This window comes from Mauremys reevesii, linkage group 1 (assembly GCF_016161935.1).
Source record: "Mauremys reevesii isolate NIE-2019 linkage group 1, ASM1616193v1, whole genome shotgun sequence".
Lineage (NCBI taxonomy): Eukaryota > Metazoa > Chordata > Testudines > Geoemydidae > Mauremys > Mauremys reevesii.
This window is the reverse complement of record NC_052623.1, coordinates 125,962,752-125,987,127: the sequence shown is the minus strand read 5'-3', so window position 1 is coordinate 125,987,127 and position 24,376 is coordinate 125,962,752. Positions and strand designations below refer to the sequence as shown.

At 43.0% G+C, this 24,376-nt stretch overlaps 1 protein-coding gene across 5 annotated transcripts in view; it reads left to right on the top strand.

The window, feature by feature from the left end:
* The window catches only part of CYFIP1 (cytoplasmic FMR1 interacting protein 1), a 128,380-nt gene that overhangs the window by 13,362 nt on the left and 90,642 nt on the right, over positions 1–24,376 (top strand). For 4 of the 5 annotated variants that reach the window (XM_039525704.1, XM_039525732.1, XM_039525711.1 and 1 more), the window contains exons 2-5: positions 19,820–19,943; positions 21,205–21,294; positions 22,407–22,484; positions 23,664–23,765. In XM_039525704.1, coding sequence (XP_039381638.1) covers positions 19,827–19,943; positions 21,205–21,294; positions 22,407–22,484; positions 23,664–23,765 — 387 coding nt within the window. In that variant the 5' untranslated portion in view covers positions 19,820–19,826. Of the gene's footprint in view, positions 1–11,018; positions 11,033–19,819; positions 19,944–21,204; positions 21,295–22,406; positions 22,485–23,663; positions 23,766–24,376 lie in introns of those variants that run through there. The other variant, XM_039525725.1, reaches the window with a different exon arrangement.

Below are 24,376 nucleotides of genomic sequence, written 5' to 3'. Positions count from 1 at the left end.
AATGTAGTACAGAAATTGCTGTGCAGTTGTACTTAGGACAGCTTTGGTTACAAAGTATTATAAATAGTAATCCTCACAGCAGCACTTTCTGGTAGAAAAGCATTGGTATTCCCATTTCATATGCTGGAAAACTGAGGCACAGAGGTAATGATTTGTCCAGGGGTTGCAGTGAAGAGTTAGTGTGAGACTGGGATTGCCTTTCTGTGAAAATTTCTTAACTTGGTAGTAAGGAAGCTATTGTAGCAAGGATCACTGGGATTAAGACTTCTCCTAGGAGTTCTCTGAATAATATGGAATTATTTGTATGAGAATTGGCTTCTGACCATATTGATTCTGGAGACAGCTGCTGACTTCAGAGTGGGTTGTGTCATTCCAAAACAGCTGAGAATTTCACTATTACTGTGATTTATATTTTGGCACATAAAGCTATATAAGGAATGTACAGATTATACCTTTGGATTATGCAAGATAAATCTTAATCTTTGTCCCTTTATATTTTCTGCAGTGTAAGTCTGTGGTGCATACATTCATTTTTAATTGTTAAATAGACATTTTAATTTTTTTACTCAACTTATAATGACAACTATTCTAAATAAAACCAAACCTCTTATTCTCTATCTACCAGAAAGTGCTTCCAACATGGACAAATTTACATTTTTTATAGGACTTTACATCCTGAAGGATCCCAAAGTGTTTTAGAGCGCTCACTCATCCTTTACTGAAATGCAGCCATCTGGGGGGTGGAAAATAGCTGTTCAGCAGTTGGCCACAGTTCTGGATAGGAAGTGAAGAAGAATATTATATGCAGTTGGAGCTGCAAGGAGAATGATAGACCGAGCTTAACACCACTACTGTTGTAGCAAGTGTTGATTGGCCCTTTGGACCACACAAGGGGTCAGTTACATAAGTTTGCCCCCTCAGCTAAGTGACATCATTTCTAGCAGCTCAGTGGCCACCTAATACCATGCTGGGTTATTGGCTCAGTACTGACTGGAGAGAAAACACCACTTCTGGGTCACTTAAGTGGTCCTTTAGGCTCCCACCAAAATAACTGACATTGCCTCGCCCTTAGAGCCAAGGCAGTATGGGCTGTTCCATGTGTTGCTAATAATAAAAATGTCAACAGATATATGTGGTTAGTCTGGTGCAGATTTTTCTGACCCAATACGAGTTTGAAAACAAATGGGGGTTTATTGGTGTTGTTAACCACATTGTTTTCAGTAGTGTAACACACACTCGTAAGAGGATATGTGGTTTTACCCACAATATATAGAAAGCTGATTGACAGCCAGGTGAAGCATTTTTCATTAAAAACAAAATCAAGTGTGGTTAGGCACTCAGCACTTTATTTTGCATGTCATTCTGGAGCTCCCCCATGCCTGCCCAGTATTTTCCGCATGTGGTTCACTCTCCCCTCAGATTTGTACCTGCTTGTTACCTCACTTACCCAAGTTTCCTCCAGCGCTAGGTCTTTCTGCTCCAACCAGCAGCCAGAGAGGTTGAACAGTGCAGCCCCTCCCTAGCCTGATACCATGCTAATTATTTCCATCGTGTGACAGTTCTTTTGGCTGTTGCCAGGCTACCAGGCTGGCGTAATCATTCTTTTTTTGTCTTTTTTGTTTTGATCTGTGATTGTAAACTTATCGTTTTAAAAAGCTTGACTGCGTATCAAGTCTGCTGCATAAAGGCCCTGTCAGCTGCTGCTTGCTCTCTAGTTTTTTGTTTTTAATCAGCTAAACTGGTGAATGACATGAAAGCATTTTTTCCTTGCTGCTTCAATTTATGCACATCTGTTGCTCAGAAACAAAGAAGGGCTCAAATCACAAAAAGAACTCAGAAGGTTTTGTTGAAAGAGGAATATTCTGATGTCATCCAAGGTACTGAGAGAGAGAGAGAATTGCATATGAAAACATAATGGCTGCAGGATTTGGCCTACAATGTCTGAACAACCAGAAAAATATTTTACTGTTTTGTGAAACACTTTGGAAACAATTAATGAGAGAGATTTTTTTTTATTAAATCATATTCTGTTTAATCTAAGTTGATTATGTAAGATGTTTGTTCACATTAAACTGGCTTCTTTTAAATTGAAATAGAGCTATAGTAACTTCTTTCATTGGGAAAAATTGAGAGAAATCCTAGAATCCACTGCATGGAAGAACATTCAGTGTTAATATTCAGGTATCAGAGGGGTAGCCGTGTTAGTCTTGATCTGTAAAAGCAACAAAGAGTCCTGTGGCACCTTATAGACTAACAGATGTATTGGAGCATGAGCTTTTGTGGGTGAATACATCCGACCAAGTGAGTATTCACCCACGAAAGCTCATGCTCCAATACGTCTGTTAGTCTATAAGGTGCCACAGGACTCTTTGCTAATGTTAATATTAGCTCCCTACTACACTTCTGCTGGAAGAAAAATTAACTTTTGGTAGCTGTTCTCTTACAAAGACCTATGTGATCAGTCAAAGCCTTACGGTTTTTAATCATTTTCTCTGATAAGGAACATCATGTAGGATGATGCAAAGTTCCTTTAATTCTTCATAGAAAGTACTTTAACTGGTTTGTTTCTTACAAGCCAGTAAAAAAATATGTATAAACAAAAAACAATGAGCAAATGGAATAGAAGAAGTTTGAAACTGTTGTGCTGGCAGAAAATTAAAATTTATTCTTTCCTATAAACTCAAATGTCTCTGCTACCTCGACTGAGCCTGCTCCCAGGGGAGTTAATGGCAACATTCCCAATGACTTCAATGAGAGCAGGGTTGGGCCCTTGGGCTTTTAGGCCCAAAAATTCAGCAGAGCAATTAAACATTGGCTTAAGTGCATATCTACTTAGCAAACGTATAAGGAGTAAGCATCTTCTCCTTTCTGATTAAGAGCTATATAGAGGCTCCCAGTCTCATCAGCACCTCCCTTATTTTACATTCTACCCCGGAACTTGGTGAGCTTTGGTATTACTGTTTTAAAAACTATCTTGCGGATTTACATTTGAATTAATTGAATGTGACGTCATTATAATTTTGGTATATACATTCAGTCTGAAGTTACTCTGATTCAGGTGAGATTGAGACACGTTTCCTCAATGTCAGGAGAGAGGAAAACTGACCCTACAGGAAACACTCTCTAAAAAGCAGAGTGACTTCCTCTTTAAATTATTTTGAACAAAAGAACATGAATAAATGTTTGCAGGCTGGTTTTAAAAATGTTGTCCAATTTGTAGCAGAATGGTGAAAAATGTATCTGGGCATGTAAAATTTTGATTTTATGACATTTAAACTCTCTAACACTCATTTTCCTCCACAAAATAGAAAGTACTATTGTAAAGACATTTTTTTAATATATATTATTAGTTCATATTCAGGCACAGTATTTTGGATGAAATTTTTGGAACTCGTGTTGAAAATTTGCAGGTGACCTAATACAATAAAACTTTTCTTTTGTTTGGGTTACAAAATTAATTTTTATTTTCAAATCAAAATTGTTGAGGCTCTTCTGGTTTGATGTAAAGTGTAATATGTACAAGTGGTGTTCAAGGAACTCAAAATATTTAAGTTTACTGAGGCAGAGTTCACACGCATCCTTGTGCATTATCAATCCATATTTCTTCATTCTGGGTCTCTGTCAGTTTTAAAGCCTTGTTTATAAAGAGCCAGCTCATACCCTGTCCTGCGTGGCTATGCAAAGTACCCGGTAGTAGATGGGTATGCTGCTATTCTTATACCATGCCACCACTTCCTGCACGTGGTGGGAAGCAAGCTTTGCAGAACTACTGTTCCCTCTTGTGCATGTTGGCAGACTGGACTCTCCCTGCCAACCCCTGCAATATGCCTAGCAATGAAGTTATATTGGCATGTTGGGGAGCATACAATACATGTTGTAGTTTACTCCTTCCTCAGAACAGGAGAGAGAGAGAGAGAGAGAGCGTGCAACTCAGTAAGTCACAGTCTCCATCTTCGGCTTCTCCAGGGGCAGCAGGACAGGCTGTAGGCTCCATTGTAAACTCTATCTGGCCTACAGTGAGTGAGAGTTTCCAATCCCTCCTTCTGAGCTCTGACAGCAGCAATTAATGCAAATCTGTAGCTATCGTGGTGGACTAATGTGGTATTTCCCCGGAAGATTGTATGTGCATTGGCACCCCTTTTAAATATTTGCGGACTTCCTGACCCTGTAGGTTGTTTGCACTATAGCAATCTAAATTGTTGGCTTTCTGATTTATGCTTCTTTTAAAGCTTAATTCAGAATTTCCAGAGTTTCAGGTGTGCTTTGTAAATGACTAAAATATTGTTGTAAATTAAGATCTTTTGTTTGGGAACTTCCTTATTTTTTTGAGACACCTTAAAAATAGTGATGTGTGATACTTGATATGACTGAGTCCTTACTATTTGAAGTAGAGAGAGCCTGAAGGCTAGGAGACCTGTTGTGGCAATAAGTTTAGCTCCCAAACCTTGGGATTATATCAGAATGATGCCGTTCCTTCTTACAGCTTCTCATGCTGTTCTCCACATGCCATTCTGAGCCCTCTCTTGTTACTGAGCTCTGGTGAAGGTATTCTAATGGTAGAGCCTGCAGATAGAGATTATTTTGCATATGGGGACTTGAGATTCGGGGGGGGGGGGGATTAAACAACTGTATAAGCTGAAATATTAAAAAGCACCAGGCCTCACTGAGGACAAAAGAATGTAACAAATTTTGAAGTTTCTTGGAGCAGCCCTTTTTTTAAAAAGTGAAACACAGGTGGTGATTTTTTTTTTTTAAATAAAAAGTCATATATCCTATCAATGTCATGTCCTGCTATCCACCCCAAAATATCCGTAGGCAGCTGTATGCATACAATAGGCTTTAAGTGGAATGGTGTAGTTTTGGCAGAGTGAGAAGGCAGTTTCAAAATTGTGCTTTGGAAACAGCTAGTCACAACCTTAACTACTGAGGGCTTGGCTACAATGGCGCTTTACAGCGCTGCAACTTTCTCGCTCAGGGGTGTGAAAAAACACCCCCCTGAGTGCAGCAAGTTACAGCGCTGCAAAGCGTCAGTGTAAACAGTGGCTCCCAGCGCTGTAAGCTAATCCCCACGGGGAGCGCTCCCGCCGCAGCGCTGTGCACCTCTAAGTGTAGCCATACCCTGAGAGATGGTTTATCACTTCAAAATATTTGGAGATTCGCTGTCATATCATGCTGGAGCCCGTTATGCTAGTGTAAGGGAGCTTGTATATGTAGATTTAAACCAGCTAAACTGTATTGAGAATCCAGCTAAGGCTCTATTTTGGCTGCTGATTCAATAGTTGATCTTTAAATAGTGACAACCAAATAGCAATATCAGATACCCCTTTTAAAACATTATAATTTCACCTCTGATTTTAGTGTCCTTCTCTATATCTAGGTTAGGACTTAAATTGTGTGTGTGTGTGGGGGGGGAGAATGTGTGCGTTCTTCCAAGCTCTGCTTACAAGCTAAACTGTGCATGCTGGAGATGACAAAATGGGATGCCACTCACAATAGGTTGTGCAGACCTTCAAAATATGATCATGCATGCTCTTATGGGCTCTTTGGACTTGCCTCAATCTCAATGGAGCTCAGGCGCTCTACTGAATTCTATCCAGGGTACTTGGGCTTGACTCCGTGATTTGAGGAGGGAGGTGGAAAATAAGTGGTGGTATTTTGATTTACAGCAGACTGTGCAGATCCTCATAATATGATCTTCCCTCTTCTTTTTATATGCTTTAATCAGCAGTGAAATAATTAACAGTTTTAATACCTAAATGACATCTTTGAGAATCTGTTCTAACACCTTACTGAGATGAACAAATGCTGTTTGCAGCTCTCTGCCATTGTTTCATGCTCAGGCAAGCATCCCTACATAAGCAATGGCACATTCACGTTTTGAAGATTTCTTTCACAACCATGAGGGTTATTTTTTTTTAACTTTAAAATGAAAGCTTAAATTCTTGAGTGCAAAATGACAGCTTGTGAGAGCTGTGTTGCTGTGTACCTCTCCCCTGCTCTTTCCAGTTTGAGCCCTGCGGACCCAGTAGTACAAGAAAAGCTATTTTTGTAATTAGTTAAGGCTGGAAAATATTTTGAAATATATCTTTATATTCTGGACAATAGATACTGCATTAGCTGTGCAAAGGGGGAAGATGCCCAGTGGCTAGGGTGCTAGTCTGGGACTCGGGAGATCGGGTTTGGTTCCCTGCTCTGACACAGACTTCCTGTGTGACCTTGGGCAAGTCACTTAGTTTTTCTGTGCCTCAGTTCCCCGTCTGTAAAATGAGGATAATGGCACTTCCCTACCTCACCAGGGGTATTGTTCAGATAAATACATTAAAGACTATGGCCTGGTCTACACTACACAGGCAGCTTACGTCAACCGTCAGTGTCTACACTACAGCCTCACTCCTGCTGATGTAAATGCCCTACTACACCGACATAATCACTCCACCTCCACCAGAGGCGTAGTTAGGGTTTCACAATATCTGCATAGACACTGCATTACTTACATTAGCTGTTGGCTGTCTTGTCAATTTCAGAGCAGGAGCCCTGAAACTGACAAGAAAGCTGGGCAGCTAGAGCCCAGCTCCCACCCCCCACTGCCTTGGACGGGGCTCCTGGCTGGGAGCCACATTTTTAAAGATTTTTAAGGCCAGAAGATACAATCATATTAATCTAGTCTGACCTCCTGTATGACAAAGACCATAGAATTTCATCTAGTAATTGCTGCAGTGGAGGGATTTAGTCTTCTCTGACAGGTAAATTAAGATTATCAGGCCTAATAACCTGAGGCTGAACTAGAGCATATCTTCAGAAAGATATTCAATCTCAGTTTAAAGACTCCAAGTAATGATTCATTCATAGACTTTTGGCCTTAAAAAAAGAAGGGGGGGTGATTATGCAGGTCAGACTACACAAATTTTGTGTCTGGCAAGATGGGGTGTAAATCTAAAGCGCACCAGCCTGCCACACACTTAAGTGGGAACATGGATCCTACTGCGAGGCGCTAAAAATTCCATAGTACACTTAGTATATTGCATTGTCCTTCCTCATATCAGCAACTAGCATGAAGGCTCAACAAATCAGGGGGAGTGTTGCAACAGTCTGCTATCCCCGAGCAAGTAAATCGATGCAGAGATGTCTGGCTGAATATGCAGAGAGACTCAAGCAGTGGTTCTGAGAGGTCTGCATTTCACCCATCTGTTTCATTAAGGTGCTAACTTTGCAGTCAGATGACCATTTAATTTACATTAAGTGGTATTCAAAAGGGGAGGAGGACTGTCCCTTTCTGCTTAACTAAGGGCTTGGCTACACTTGAAAATTGCAGCGCTGGGAGTTACAGCGCTGGTCATGCAGCTGTGTAGGGCCAGCGCTGGAGTGTGGCCACACTTGCAGCACTTTCCAGCGCTGTATTGAGAGGTGCATTGTGGGCAGCTATCCCACAGAGCACCTCGTCCCATTTTGGCGCTGAGTATTGTGGGAAGGGGAAGGAAGTGTGCGGGTCATTCCGCTTCCTGTGTGCCAACGCCCCGTGGTGCATCGCTTCACATCCCAGCATTCACTCTTTCCGGCAACGTTTGGCGCCATTGTGTCTTTCTGTTTTACTCTCTGTGTGAATCGCGATTTCTGTGGCAAATGGAGCCCGAGCTGCTGAGGACTGTGCTGATGAGTGTCGCCAGCACAACACGTTTGGCAGTCGAGCTATTCCTTCAGCTCCAAAGTGACAGTGAGGAGTCTGACGATGATATCGATATCGATTCTCCTGCCGCGTGTGACACTAAAGTGCTTGTGGCATTCACGGAAATGCTCAGCACCGTTGAACGCCGCTTTTGGGCTCGGGAAACAAGCACTGAGTGGTGGGATCACATCGTCATGGAAGTCTGGGATGACGAGCAGTGGCTGCAGAACTTTCGTATGAGAAAAGCCACTTTCATGGGACTGTGTGCTGAGCTCGCCCCCACTCTGCGGCGCAAGGACACAAGATTGAGAGCTGCCCTGACGGTGGAAAAGCGGGTGGCTATTGCAATCTGGAAGCTGGCAACTCCAGACAGCTACCGGTCGGTCGGGAACCAGTTTGGAGTGGGAAAGTCGACCGTTGGAATCGTTTTGATGCAAGTTTGCAAGGCAATTAATCGCATCCTGCTAAGAAAGACCGTGACTCTGGGGAGCGTGCAGGACATTGTGGATGGCTTTGCACAAATGGGTTTCCCTAACTGTGGAGGCGATAGATGGGACGCATATTCCTATTCTGCCCCCCCCCCACCTGGCATCAGAGTACGTTAATCGTAAGGGGTATTTCTCTATGGTTCTCCAGGCGCTTGTGGATCACCGCGGGCGTTTCATTGACATTTACACAGGCTGGCCTGGAAAGGTGCATGATGCACGCATCTTTCGGAACAGTGGCCTGTTGAGGAAGATGCAGGCAGGGACTTTTTCCCAGACAGGAAGATCACAGTAGGGGACGTCAATGCCCATTGTGATCCTTGGAGACCCCGCACCCGTTACTGCCTTGGCTCATGAAACCCTATACAGGGAAGCTTGACAGGAGCAAGGACCGGTTCAACTACAGGCTGAGCCGGTGCCGAATGACTGTGGAGTGTGCTTTTGGCCGTTTAAAAGCTCGCTGGAGATCTCTGTATGGGAAGCTAGACTTGGGGGAAAGCAGCATCCCCGCGGTTATATCCGCTTGCTGTACCCTCCATAATATTTGTGAAGGGAAGGGTGAAACATTCAGTCAGGCATGGACCACCGAGGTTCAAGTCCTGGAGGCTGAATATGCACAGCCAGAGAGCAGGGCTAATAGAGAGGCCCAGCACAGGGCTACAAGGATTAGGGATGCCTTGAGGGAAGAATTTGAGGCTGAAAGCCAACAGTAATGTTTGCTGCCTTGCATGGGAGTGAATTGCACTGTTTACACTGTTATTCTATTACCCCTAAAATGATTTGCAGTGCCTCTTTCTTTACTGGGCTAAGGTATCTTTCACTATCTGCTATAATAAAGACTGTTTTCAAAGCCAAGAATTGTTTTATTGAAAAGAAAAAAACTTCCTTGACAGACAGACACACAACATTTCATGAACACAAGAGGGCAGGGGTGTGGGTTGGTGAACTGTACAGTCACAAGTTTGCATATGTCCTGTCTGGAGTGCTGTTTAATGAATCCTGCACTTCAGGGTGCATATACTGCATGGTGATGGGGGTTGAGTGCAGAGGGTAAGGGTGGTGGTAGTATCAGGGCTGGTTGGGGAACGTACAGGTGTTGGAGGCAGCTGGTGGTGGTAAGAACCTGAATGCTGGGGAAAGGTGGTTTGAGCTGACATTGGGGCACAAGGCAAAAAGCTTTGGGACGGGGTGGGGAGTAGCACGGTAGTGCTCTGCTTGCATGGCAACGAGTGACTCGATAGAGTCCGCTTGGCGTGACAGGATGCTTAGCAGCCGCTCTGTGCTTTTCCTCTTGGCCACTGCATTTCTCTTGCGGATCCTGCTTTCCTTCTCTCTCCACTCCTTCAATTCCTTACTCTCTCTAGCAGAGTGATGAAGAACAGTTTTCAGCATGTCCTCTTTGCTCTTTCGGGGATTTTTTCTCAAATTTTGAAGCCTCTGTGCTGTGGAACATCTGCTCAGTCCAGTAGTCAAGGTCACTGTAGAAACCAGAAATGACAACATTTAACAGGGCAGCATTGTATCCACTATCTCCAGACATGAATTGTTACACTGAGGAGTTCTCACTTTAGCATTCTTTACCACACGCATAACACGACAGAAGCCACGAAATGGTGAGTGAGGGGTGCTTATAGAGGAGAAATGGGGCTTGATTGATAGAGGGAGCTGGTTGCTTGGGTAATCTGGAGTGATAGAGGGGTTGAGTGAAGATGCAGCTCAGTGGTGATCTTCACTATCTCCCTATCTCTTCACTAAAGAGTCTCCCAACATTTTTCACAGGAGTTAATCCTGGAAGATGTCTCCCTGCTACGAGTCACTAGGGAACAGCGGGAGGCTCTTTTAGAGCAATGTGGATTCCGCCCGGGACCCTATGCGGCTTGCCGGTGTTCAGAAATGGTCCCCACCACTGCAGCACAGTGGCGCGGACGCGTCAGCGTGACTGGGACAAGGAACACAGTGGCTCTGCCTATAAACCTGCGCAGGCATATTGCCCACGCTCTGGATGAAACTTCTGCTGAGATAACTGAAGCAGATTACCGCGACGTGATAGACCACATCAACGGGCTATTCCACATCTAGTCTGGCATGCATGCAGCCATAACCCCCCTTCCTCTCCAGAAACATTTCCACCCAGAAAATAAAAGCCGCTTACCGGTAACCTGCTCCTCTGCTTGTCCTTCTGCAACTGCTGGCTGCTGCGATTGGGTACTTTCCTCCTGGCTTGAGAAGAGCTCCTGGCTGCATGCCCACTCTGGGGTGTCTTCCCCCATCCCAGGAGCTTCACTCGCGGTTTCCTCCCCCCCCCCGCCTCCGCCTCCTCCTCCTCCTCCTGTCCCCCAGCCGGCTCAGAAGGGTCCAACGTTGTCCTGGGATTGGCAGTGGGGTCACCCCAAGTATCGCGTCCATCTCCCTGTAAAAGCGGCAGGTCGTGGGGCAGCTCCGGATCGCGATTGCCCTCACGGGCTTTGTAATAGGCACTCCGCAGCTCTTTAACTTTCACCCTGCATTGTAGTGCGTCCCGATCATGGCCCCTATCCAGCATGGACCTTGATACCTGCTCAAAGATATCGTAATTCCTACGGCTGGAGCGCAGCTGTGCCTGCACAGATTCCTCCCCCCAAACACTGATGAGGTCCATCAGCTCACCATTGTCCATGCTGGGGCTCGTTTGCCGCGTGGAGGCATGGTCACCTGGAAAGATTAACTGATTGCACTCCACACACACCTGGCTGCAGCAAACAGGAAGGAGATTTTTTTAATTCCCGGGGCATTTAAAGGGCGGGTCACCTGAGGCAAGAGCAGTAGAGTGCAAACTGATGAGCAGAGTGGCTGAACAGGAATTCTGGGATAACTCCTTATTCCCTGGAGGACAATTAAAGCGCTGGTGAGTGTCCACACCTGCTGAGCAGCGCTGGATCACCAGCGCTGCACTCCTTATACCCCTGCCGGGATGGGTTTTCAGCCAGCGCTGCAACCAGGGAGTTGCAGCGTTGGTTGTGCCCTGCAAGTGTGGACGGGGTATAATTGCAGCGCTGGAAAGCCTCCACCAGCGCTGCAACTTGTAAGTGTAGCCAAGCCCTAAATGTGTAAAGGTGGCCCCACAGTCTTTAGTAATGTGGGCTAATGTAAGCACATCAAACCTGTCCTCTGCTCTCTACATTGACTTTCCATAGATTAGTGAGTCCAGTTCACGGTCTCGGTTCTTACTTTCAAGGTGCTCACATATCTGGGCGTAGCCTACCTAATAGATTGTCTAAAACTCCAGGATATAAACTGTAGCATTTCAAGTACAGACAAGCCCTTAGATTAAGAAAAAGTGCAGTGGGGTAGCCAAACTCTTCCCCAAACCCAGAAAAACTCAAACTACCTTTAAGCGAAAAAGAACACTGTGACTAGTACCTTTTCCAACCTTCTCTCAAAGTCCACCATGTAGATTCAGAGCCTGCCCCCTGCCCTGTGTGGGGTGTGGATTTATTAACAAATAAATTAACAATAACAAAGTTCAATACAAGCAGCCTTCCCAAGCTGCTCCTAAGGTTTCTAGATCAGGACTGCACAGATCACACCCTAGATTCTCTCTCAATTGACAACCACTTCCATCTACCAGGTGAACTGTCAGGCTGGAAGGAGGTTACTAGTGGAGTTCCTCAGGGATCAGTTTTGGGGCAAATCTTATTTAACCTTTTTATTACTGACCTTGGCACAAAAAGCGGGAATGTGCTAATAAAGTTTGTGGATGACACAAAGCTGGGAGGTGTTGTTAACACAGAGAAGGACCGGGATATCATACAGGAAGATCTGGATGACCTTGTAAACTGGAGTAATAGTAATAGGATGAAATTTAATAGTGAAAAGTGCAAGGTCATGCATTTAGGGATTAATAACAAGAATTTTAGTTATAAATTGGGGACACATCAGTTGGAAGTAACAGAGGAGGAGAAGGACCTCGGGGTATTGGTTGATCACAGGATGACTATGAGCCGCCAATGTGATATGGCCGTTAAAAAAGCTAATGCAGTTTTAGGATGCATCAGGCGAGGTATTTCCAGCAAAGATAAGGAGGTGTTAGTACCGTTATACAAGGCACTGGTGAGACCTCATCTGGAATACTGTGTGCCGTTCTGGTCTCCCATGCTTAAGAAGGATGAATTCAAACTGGAACAGGTTCAGAGATGGGCTACTAGGATGATCCGAGGAATGGAAAATCTGTCCTATGAAAGGAGACTCAAAGAGCTTGGCTTGTTTAGCCTAACCAAAAGAAGGTTGAGGGGGGATATGATGGCTCTTTATAAATATATCAGAGGGATTCATATTAGGGAGGGAGAGGAATTATTTAAGCTTAGTACCAATGTGGACACAAGAACAAATGGATATAAACTGGCCATCAGGAAGTTTAGACTTGAAATTAGACAAAGATTTCTAACCATTAGAGGAGTGAAGTTCTGGAATAGCCTTCCAAGGGGAGTAGTGGGGGCAAAAGACATATTTGGCTTTAAGACTAAGCTAGATAAGTTTATGGAGGGGATGGTATGATGGGATAGCCTAATTTTGGCAATTAATCAAAGATCAATTGCCAAATTATCAGCAGGTAAGTATGCCCCGTGGTCTGTGATGGGATGTTAGATGGGATGGGATCTGAGTTACTACAGAGAATTCTTTCCTGGGTGCTGGCTGCTGAGTCTTGCCCACATGCTCAGGGTTTAACTGATCGCCATATTTGGGGTCAGGAAGGAATTTTCCTACAGGGCAGATTGGCAGAGGCCCTGGTGGTTTTTCGCCTTCCTCTGCAGCATGGGGCACAGGTCACTTGCTGGAGGATTCTCTGCAGCTTGAGGTCTTCAAACCACAATTTGAGGACTTCAATAACTCAGACATAGGTTAGGGGTTTGTTACAGGAGTGGGTGGGTGAGATTCTGTGGCCTGCATTGTGCAGGAGGTCAGACTAGATGATCATAATGGTCCCTTCTGACCTTAAAGTCTATGAGTCTATATCTAGGTGGGATAATAAGCCAGGTGCGATAATAAGCCAGCTGGTTAAATTCCACTTAACCTTCTCTCAGCAGGATCAACATCCATTAACAAGAGGCAGTGCTTAGCTTCATGAAAACACTGCCAGCCTGTTAAAGACATTAGTCCAGTTTGAAAAAAATAATTTTAGGTTACCTTTAACTTATTTTACTGTTTATCTTTTTAGTGGAAACATCACACTTCCTTCCCATCAACAATTAACAAGCAAACTAGGCATCAGTATATGCTGGCTGTAGTGACAAATATTGGGGAGGGATACAGTGGGGAAGGTAGTTTTTTTCCCCTTCCACAAATGTAGTTACCGCTGCACCTGCCCATAGGGAAGAGGGAAAGTGGCAATTTATCCCTTTGCTAGTAACAATCAAACACCCACATCTTCCTGAATATCAAAAGCCTCACCTGTTCCCTACCTATACCTCCTTTCTTTCAGTTGGACGAGACTGTTCTTCCAGACTTTGTAACTTATTGCACAGGATGCAGGGGGCCCAGGGTATGATTCTATACCTGGGTTGAAACACAGTTTTGGCTCATCTACATGGACAAGACCAAAACATAGAGTCATAGACTTTAAGGACAGAAGAGACCATTATGATCGTCTAGTCTGACCTTCTGCACAACGCAGGCCACAGAATCTCACCCACCCACTCCTGTATCAAATCTCTAACTTATGCCTGAGCTACTGAAGTCCTCAAATCGTGGTTTAAAGACTTCAAGGTGCAGAGAATCCTCCAGCAAGTGACACGTGCCCCATGCTGCAGAGGAAGGCGAAAAACCACCAGGGCCTCTGCCAATCTGCCCTGGAGGAAAATTCCTTCCCGACCCCAAATATGGCGATCAGTTAAACCCTGAGCATGTGGGCAAGACTCACCAGCCAGCATCCAGGAAAGAATTCTCTGTAGTAACTCAGATCCCACCCCATCTAACATCCCATCACAGACCATTGGGCATATTTACCGCTAATAGTCAAAGATCAATTAATTGCCAAAATTAGGCTATCCCATCATACCATCCCCTCCATAAACTTATCAAGCTTAGTCTTGAAGCCAGATATGTCTTTTGCCCCCACTACTTGCCTTGGAAGACTGTTCCAGAACTTCACTCCTCTGATGGTTAGAAACCTTCATCTAATTTCAAGTCTACACTTCCTGATGGCCAGTTTATATCCATTTGTTCTTGTGTCCACATTGGTACTAAGCTTAAATAATTCCTCTCCCTCCATGGTATTTATCCCTCTGATATATTTATAGAGAGCAATCATATCTCCCCTCAGCCTTCTTTTGGTTAGGCTAAACAAGCCAAGCTCTTTGATTCTTCTTTTATAAGACAGGTTTTCCATTCCTCGGATCATCCTAGTAGCCCTTCTCTGTACCTGTTCCAGTTTGAATTCATCCTTCTTAAACATGGGAGACCAGAACGGCACACAATATTACAGATGAGGTCTCACCAGTGCCTTGTATAACAGTACTAACACCTCCTTATCTTTGCTGGAAATACCTCGCCTGATGCATCCTAAAACTGCATTAGCTTTTTTAACGGCCATATCACATTGGCGGCTTATAGTCATCCCGTGATCAACCAATGCTCTGAGGTCCTTCTCCTCTATTACTTCCAACTGATGCGTCCCCAGTTTATAACAAAAATTCTTGTTATTAATCCCTAAATGCATGACCTTGCACTTTTCACTATTAAATTTCATCCTATTACTATTACTCCAGTTTACAAGGTCATCCTTCTCTGTATTGGCAATACCTCCCAGCTTTGTGTCATCTGCAAACTTTATTAGCACATTCCCGCTTTTTGTGCCAAGGTCAGTAATAAAGAGATTAAATAAGATTGGTCCCAAAACCGATCCCTGAGGAATTCTACTAGTAACCTCCCTCCAGCCTGACAGTTCGCCTTTCAGTATGAACCGTTGTAGACTCCCCTTTAACCAATTCCTTATCCATCTTTCAATTTTCATATTGATCCCCATCTTTTCCAATTTAGCTAGTGATTCCCCATGTGGAACTGTATCAAATGCCTTACTGAAATCGAGGTAAATTAGATCCACTACGTTTCCTTTGTCTCAGAAATCTGTTACCTTCTCAAAGAAGGAGATCAGGTTGGTTTGGCATGATCTACCTTTTGTAAAACCAACATGTTGTAACATGATTGGGGACTTACTTTATAGAAACCAATCTGCTGATCGGGTAAGATTATTTGTGTAGATGAGCCCTGTGTCAGCTGTTTTACATGTCATACCCAGATACTGATGCTCAGTTTGCTTATTAGTTGTTGATGGGAAGGAAGTGAGAATCTTCCTTCACACAATCTGCAAACTTGTCAAAACTAAACAGGAAGATGCCTGTTCCTCTTCCACATCTTATTCTCTTAATGAGAGTTAAAGCCTGAGACAGAATGGTGAACAAAAGTATTTAATTCGTGGAAGCATTACAATCCATTAGGTATCTAGATCAGCAGAACAAAGCATTCCGATACCATTTTTCACTCTTATTTTGTCACCTCCAAAGCAGTTGAATGTATGAAATTGCAGCAGTATGCGACAGACAGGAGAACTGAAGTCACCGGGCACAGGCTGTCGTAGAATCAGGCAATGCAGGTCTTGAAAAACATGCTTTCCTGTGTTTCTCTAGCAAAACTCTGAATGGGCAACAGGAAGCTTTTCTTTTACCTAGCATATCTCCCAAGTAGAGTTTTCTCTGCAATGCACTATTTAAGTGAATGGAAAGATGAAGTCGGGGTGCGGGGCGGGGGATTTTCCTTTGCTTGTGCTTTGGTGGACTTTTTAAAATGAACGTTTGAGAACATTTCATTAAAGCAAACAGACTAAAATATTTACTCTGCAGATAGAAGATTGAAGTAAAGAGGAGAGCTTCTTATATAATTTAATCCATTAGTGCTGGAAAGAATGTGACTGTTCTATTTGAAACAGAACATCTGGGGATCAAGGGGACTTATTTGGGTTTTTTTGAGGGTTTTTTTAGAGTACTTGGGCCACAAGTGTCAAAAGCCTGCCCTTTCTTGGTTCAGAGCTATCTGACTGTGGTTTGTATTAGGAAACTGAACTGTTACTCTCAACACTTTCCTTTTATTTTATTTTTCCCAGCAACGGCTTCCCCTTAAACAGATATCGAAAACAGTTTTGTTTCTAGTGTAGCCCTGACAAAACAGTTTTTCATGCAGTTTCAGGAAGTATATTTTGAGACTTTATCTATATTTTGATCTCCTTATGCGGCACATCTTCATTCTCACTTGCTTGAGTAATTGGCGTTTTATGACTGTTCAGCTGCATTGGTCTACTCAGTGATAGTGTTGCTAACTGAGCTGTAAGACTCTAGCCTTACCTTAGATTTTAATTCTGTGGATGAACCTAGTGCTGGTGAAATAGCTTGAGTTAGGTATAGGCAGTGTTGTGCAAGTTTCCCAGCACAGCTCTGCCAGTACACTCACCTGTTGTTCCAGTCCTACACCTTTTTTTTTGGCAGGGTGCTGCAAATTGTGCAGTAAGTTTGATGTGAATAAATAAATTGTTTTGGGGCCTAAGTTAGGGTTTGAATGTGATTCCTAAGCGGTGAAAGACCCATGTTCTCCATGCTGTACCTTTCCAATAGTAGTAGGTATTTATGAGATCGCTGCTAAGTTCTATGCACACATGTATTCCTGGGGGAATTCTGTGCCACTGCACAATGAAGAGTTTGTGCAGAATTAATGTTTCCCGCAGAATTTGTGATTTCCACCAAAATGCTTCCTTTTGGCGGAAATAACAGATTTCAGCCTTGCTCAGAGCTGGGGCTCTGGCTGACTGCAGACAATGTGGGGTTGTCTGTATTGTTACAGACCTACTTGCTGACAAGTATTTTGAAATATATTACCAAAATAATTGAAACTGGTGTGATTATACTATGTTGTTTCGACAAATAAAATATGGAAAATTTTGCAAATTTAAAAATATTGTGTGCAGAATTTTTTAATTTTTTGGTGCAGGAGTAACACACATTTGTTTCATTTTTCAGTCTCTCATCTGATCCTCATTCTTCCGCTTCCAAACTAAAGCAGTATTTACATGTTGATTGCCAGCCCACTCTTTCTGTTTTACCTTTTCTATTTGTTTCACATCCTTTAAGCTTTCATCACAAAATTCTCACTATATTACTCTCTTCCCTGGCTTCATGTAAAGGAGAGAAAGCGGGTGGAGGGGGGAAGAAACCTGATCCAGTCATATGAGGAATCTTTCACCAGGTGATCAGGGATCTACTGGATCAAAAGTGTAGAGCCAGGGCAATTTTTACCTGGGACAGCCCAAGGAGAAGTTTTGTTCAGGATCACTTTTGCATGTTTTTCTTCTCCTGACGGAACAGTCTAAAGGTGGCTGGTGGGGGAGAGCCAGTTGCATGGTAGCTTCAGAATGCACTACTATTTTACTGCATATTTTCTTGATTAATTGGTAAGTATCTACATGGGGAACAAATATTTGATGCTGAACTCTTCAGACTAGCAGAGAAAGGTATAACACAATCCAGTGGCTGAAAGTTGACACTAGACAAATTCAGACTAGAAATAAGGCATAGTCTTTTTAACAGTGAAGTTAATTAACCATTGGAACAATTTACTAAGAGTTGTGGTGGCTTCTGGATCACTGACAATTTTTTAAATCAAGATTGGCCGTTTTTCTAAAAGACATGCTCTAGGAATTATTCTGGGGAAGTTCTATGGCCTGTGTTATACATAGGGGTGCCAACTGTCCAATGGCACAAACATCCTTCCCCAGCCCCCCGCCCTCTGTTGCTTGCTCTCACTCACTTTCACTGGGCTGGGGCAGGGGCTTGAGATGCGGGCTCTGGGCTAGGGGGTGTGGCCGAGGGGTTCGGAGTGTAGGCGGTGGCTCCGGGCTGAGCCTGGGGCAGGAGATTGGGTGCAGGAGGGGTGTGGGCTCTGGGAGGGAGTTTGGGTGTGGGAGGGGGCTCCGGGCTGAGCCTGGGGCAGGGGGTTGGGGTGCAGGAGGAGGTGCAGGGTGTGGGCTCTGGGTGGGAGTTTGGATGGGGGCTCTGGGAGAGGGTTGGAGTGCGGGAGGGGGTGAGGGAGACGGTGTTTACCTCGGCCAACTCCCGAAAGCGACCGGCACATCCCTCTGGCAGCAGCTTCTGGCTGCGGGGAGCCAGGGAGCTCCGCACACTGACCCTGCCCACAGGCACTGCCCCTGTAGCTCCCATTGGCCGCAGTTCCCAGCCAATGGGAGCTGTGGAGTCGGCGCTCGGGGCAGGGGCAGCATGTAGAGACTCCCTGCCCCCCATCCCCCACAGAGGCCGCAGGGACGGTGCTGGCCGTTTTCGGGAGTGGCATGGAGTGAGGGCAGGCACAAAGCCTGCCTTAGCCCCACTGTGCTGCCGAACTGTGAGTGCCCAAAATCGCCCTGTTTGGCTGCAGTAGCCTCTGGGAGATAGGGCCTGATTCTAGGAGACTCCCAGAGAAACTGGGAGGGTTGACAACCCTAGTTATACAGGAGGTCAGATTAGGTGACCACAGTGGTCTTTTTTGGCCTTAGAATTTGTGAATCCATCCCCTGCTCACTGTACAGCAGCAATGGGGTGTGCACTGGTATTCTAAGGAATCACAGTGGCACAAAACCCTGGTTGCAAGATTGTTGTTCAGGACACCAGATCACTCTCAGAAAACAGAAAGCTGGTTGCTCTGTAGATTAATTGTGTCAGCTGAGCTAGTTATTTTCTTTTAAGGGAAGTGCTTGCTGTGATGAAAATCTCCCCATAGCTGCTGGGGGAATGTACAGTTTTATGCAAAGGAAAGTAGGGAAGCAGTGTTGTTTAGTGGTTAAAGAATTGTGAGTCATGAGATCTGGAAGTTATATACAGAAACATCCAGTTAAACCAATATACTACAGTGCTGTAATGATGGAATTGTGCTACAGGTGCTCTGTCATTTTTCACCATAAAATTTCCTATTATAGCTATCGACGGTTCAGATTCATTTGCAGTAGCAACTGTGGGAGGGCTAGTGTGTACATGGCTCTATGTGGTCCTCAGGTTTTTAAATCCAACATCATTAATCCTAATCAGAGCAGCTCTAGATACCATTGTGTTTAAAATGCTAGTGGCTGCTGACACCATGTCTACGTTTAATTCTCCCACAATTGTTGAGCTGGTGGTAGCAACTGTGGAAAATCATGGAAAAGGCCATAAGGGAGCTTCGTCAACTACAAATTTTATACCTACTCTAGTTACAAGACTCTGCCCAAATTACTATAACTGAAAGAGACTACAGGAAACAGGATTTCCCTATTTTTCTAGTTTGCTTGCCTTGACAACGCTCTGTTCAATTAGTTTCTATTTTTCTGTTGTATCGTCAGTTAGTTTTCCCTGTTGTATGTGTGGGTCTGTCACACTGTGATGGGGAGAAAGAAACATTTTAAAAACACACAAATTGGCAGGAGTATGCAGGGCAGGTGTGAAACCTGAAACTCCTCTTAACTCATATTGAAACTAACGAGGTTTCAGTTTGACACTGTCTCTTCTAGGGTGGTCTCTAGCTAAGTGGGCCTGTGCGAGGGATGTTGTGTATTTCCCACACCAGAAATAAATTGTTCCCTTGCTCTTCATATTAGCCTTTTTTCATAATTTCCCCCCCACAGAGACAAAATGACTGCTCAGGTTACTTTAGAGGATGCTTTGTCCAATGTGGATCTCTTGGAAGAATTACCATTGCCGGATCAACAACCATGTATTGAACCCCCTCCGTCATCTCTGCTTTACCAGGTAAGGAGTATCTATTATGAGACTGTGACGCTCCTCAGAGGTACTCATGATTGTGAGGCCCCTCAGTACCATCTACCCTTAGTGTGAAAGCCTTGTCTGAACCTGCTAGAGATCAGCTCCCTGACTCCACCAGCCATGGCCAATGCAAGCACTCCCCTCTCAACCTATGCAGGCTCTGCTGTTCCTCTGCAGGTTAGCAATGGGCAGACGCCAACCCTCAAACTCTTTGAGCATCCCCCTGGAATATGCAACCTCTGGTCCACTGGACATTCACAGAATTTCCGGGTCTGCTGTTCCCAAAGGAACAGTACCCTCAGCTTACCAACTTCACCTCAGGCTACTGCTTTGCTTAACTCACAGCACTGAAATTTGTTTATAGTGAAAACAAATATAAGTTTATTTAACAAAGAACAGAGGTTCAAGTAATAACAAGTCGGTAGAAGTATTGCAAACAACTATATACAAATAAAATAAAAGCATAACACACATTCTAGAGCCTCCATTTAATTAACAAGATAATTTCCTGTCTAATAAAGTTTAGCACAACCCAAGTCTTTGTCACAGGGCTTAACAGCCCTGGTTGGCTGTGATTCTTCTTTCATAAAACATGCATGCTGGTAGCTTGTCCCTTAGATGAAGGATCCAAGGTGAACTAGTGCCCCCTACGTATATCCCCAAAATCCATGGTCTGCATTCACAAACAGGATACCTCCCCTGGCTGTTTTGGTTTTGTTTCGTTTTGGTTCCCCAGCAGCTTTTTCTTTTTTGTGATTTAGCAATTTTGATTAGCTTGGTGGATCAGTATGCAAATATATTTACATTGTGAGGGATACAATACATGACCAGACAGGGAGATAACTGTTTACTAGGTCCTACTTGGGAGGAACTTGTTTATCACCTTCTGGTGACTAGCCCCAACTCACAGATTTTAAGACATAATTATCAACATGCATGCATGACTCCTGAAATATTATCCATACATACGTTTTTAAATGATTGACCACCAGTGAGCTACTGACTTTTGGTAGAGACCTTACATGCCACCTTTTGGTGTATATATGCATATACTTGATCTAGGGGATCCCCATAACCCCTTTAAACCCTTTCTGTGCCCTCTGCCTCTTGGCACCAAGAGGTCCCTGGTCACAGATTCCCCTTAATTTCTGGAAAAGCATATGTCCTTTTTGTTGTTGTTGCAATAAATATCACATTTGAAAATTTTCCCCAAGGGTTACATGTTTGTTTATTTTCTTTCATGCAGCCAAACTTCAACACTAATTTTGAAGACAGGAATGCATTTGTCACAGGCATTGCAAGATACATTGAGCAAGCTACTGTTCATTCGAATATGGTAAGTAAACATTTTCAACATATACTCTTTATTAAAAAAAAAAATTGTGAGAGAAGAGGCATATATCTTTGACAAAACTTTCTTATAGAGGGATGAACATGCACGGAGAAAATAGGAAACCAAGTAAGCAACCAGACTTCAAATGGCCATAGCTGTCAGGAATGATCTCTCATAGAAAACGTAGAGCTAGCTCACTCTTTTTTTTGTGCATCTCAAATAACCTCTTGGCTGGGTTAGCCAATATTGCCTGAAGTTTCTGTACCCAAGGCTTCATTAAGGGATTCAATATTTTTAAGTTTTCCAAGTTAGGCTAGTACTGTATTATCAACAGCCAGACTCTGACTGTCAGAGAATAAATTTATCTTCTGTGCCAGAAACTTCCACCACTACTCTAGCATTTTGGTCAATACCTGAGGGGTTGCTGTATGCTATTTTTTTCTGAAAGTAATACTTCTCTCTTGTATTCCATATAAAACCACATGGATCCTAATCTATTCCCAGTGTAGCAGTTCTGTTGTCTGTGGTTTTTAATGTCTTAAATTTGTAAAATACTACATACTTCATAGATTAAAAGGTAACATACTTCAGGATTAATAGTTGTTTAGTTTTGTCAGTAGCAAAGTTTGACCTCTTGGACTTCATATTTTAGTGGATGTAAAGTGTCATTTAGTAATCTGATACATATTCATTGCATTAAATAGTGTTGTAAATAGTCCATATTCATTCATGGTAGAATATTATTGAAATGAATGACTAAGAACAGCTCGATTTTTAGCTTTAGGATTAATTTTTCATGTTCAGTAGCTGAACTAATTGTTTCAATAATTGACGAATCAGCTTGAGTTGTGCTTAGCCATAGAGAACTTGCTTTACTGAAAAAACCAATATGACCTGACAATTTGAACATACTATTTAAGATGATATATCAGTTAACATTCAGTATTGTGACCGGTTATGTGTACATCCTAGTAAGACAAAAAAGTTTGTTTGGCTCAGAGTGTGTGTGTGTGTGTAGGTGTCATAGAGAGACAGAAATAATGGCATTTTTTAAATTTTTTTTCTGTATTTACCATTCCTTCTCGTATTGATACTAATTTATTTATTTATTTTAGAATGAAATGTTGGAAGACGGTCAAGAGTATGCCGTCATGCTGTACACATGGAGAAGCTGCTCAAGAGCCATTCCTCAGGTAAAGGAGCAACATTCAGTTGTCAGACCGTGCTTGAACTTTCATCTCAAGTTCTTTCCTGATTGTGTGGATACATAGCTTTATGGATAAACCTTAAAGCTCTAGAATGAGCAATTACTCCTGCACCAGCAAGACTGGGAATGTTGTTGAAGCAAAACTTTCAGCTCCTGAGGACTGGATGTTTTTTTTGGTGAGGGAATTAAGGAAGCATTTAATGTCACTCTGTATTAAGCTTCCTGGCTGATTTGCGAATAGGGTAGCAATAATGTGCACTGGATGGGCAGTTTTGATAGTAGTGTTAATTTGACACCAAAATTTCCCATGTCATTTAACAGAAAACAAATGGAGATGGTAGTGCCAGCAAGCATTTAAAGCTTAAATTCAAAGTGATTGTGATCAGCAACTTAACATATTGTTACTTGATGATGTAAACTAGCCATTAAACACTGCTCTGGAGATCGTCAAATAGGATGTTGGGTCTGGTCACTTTTTTTTAAATGTTTGAGGCAGTCCAGATTTTTTGTGTGTGTTCGTGCATGTGGGTGTACATGCTTATTTATATAATGCACACAGGTGATGTGAATCGAAAGTTAGGACTTAAGTGCTTGAAAAACTGAAGTTTTTGAAAATAGAGTTAAGATGAGCTGAAAAAGCAAATGAAATCACAGTCCTCTTTTGACAGCTCTCTGATTTTAGGGACTTTCCAAAATAAATAAATAAATAAATAAAATCTGTGCTGCCATGGAAGGAAGAGGATCATCTTTTGGTTAAATTACTGGACCTCAGAAGATCTGGGTTCAGTTCTCCACTCAGTCACAGTCTTTGTGACCCTGGGAAAGTAACTTAATGTCACTGTGCCTTGATTCCCTAGCTATAAAATGGGGAAGATACTGCCCTACCTCACAGGGATGTTTATAGGCTTAATTCATTATTATCTGAGGCACACAGATACTGCAGTAAGGGGTGCCATATAAGAATCCAGGTAGCTCTGAGAATTTTTTTTGTTAGTCCCTGAAAACTGTGCTTGAGATGTTAAAAACAACAATTTAGCCGTAACTTTGGATAAACAGCACTATAATACATTTTCTTGGTTCAATGTGCCATTCTGGAGCTGTGTCTCTGCTGAAGTTGTATTTGGGAGTGACTTTTCAGTATCACTATTTCTTTGATTCTCTTCAGGTTAAATGTAACGAACAGCCTAACCGAGTAGAAATTTATGAAAAAACTGTGGAAGTTCTGGAGCCCGAAGTTACAAAACTGATGAATTTTATGTACTTTCAGGTAAAAAGAGTTAAACCAATAGCTGTTTAATAGAGGTTTTGTTTTGTTTTCTTATGTGCTGTGGTGTTGTGCGCTCTGCTTTATCTGACTTGGTTCAAAGACTATATTACTGTAACCAAATGTTGTAAAGATTTTACATGGCCCACAGAGAGAGACCATGGTCCTGACATGTGACTTAAACTTAGCATGTCTTCTAAGTGCAGTCATATTTGTGCATGTAGCTTGTCACCTGTGCTCAGCTTCTTGTTCCGCACGCTGGTATTGCACAGTTTAAAATTCCTTTCTTTTTCATTTTCCATATCTATGCTCACTTTTACTTGCCCATTTGTTTTTCCCGGAAGTGACTGCAACATCTCTTCTAAGCTGTAGAGTGAATCAGTTTTCTTCTTGCCCAAAGACCTTTGATTCTGTTCTGTAAACACTTGAGTAACCTTACTTGTGTGAACATTCCTGTTGAAATCAATGGGACTATTTGCATGAATAAAGTTACGTATGTATATATTACAGGACTGGGCCTATGTTTGCTGCTCCATTGGACACTATGCGTGCTTAATATGTTTTTATCTGGTTAGTAGCATATGGCTGCACAATATATTTCCAATTAATGATAG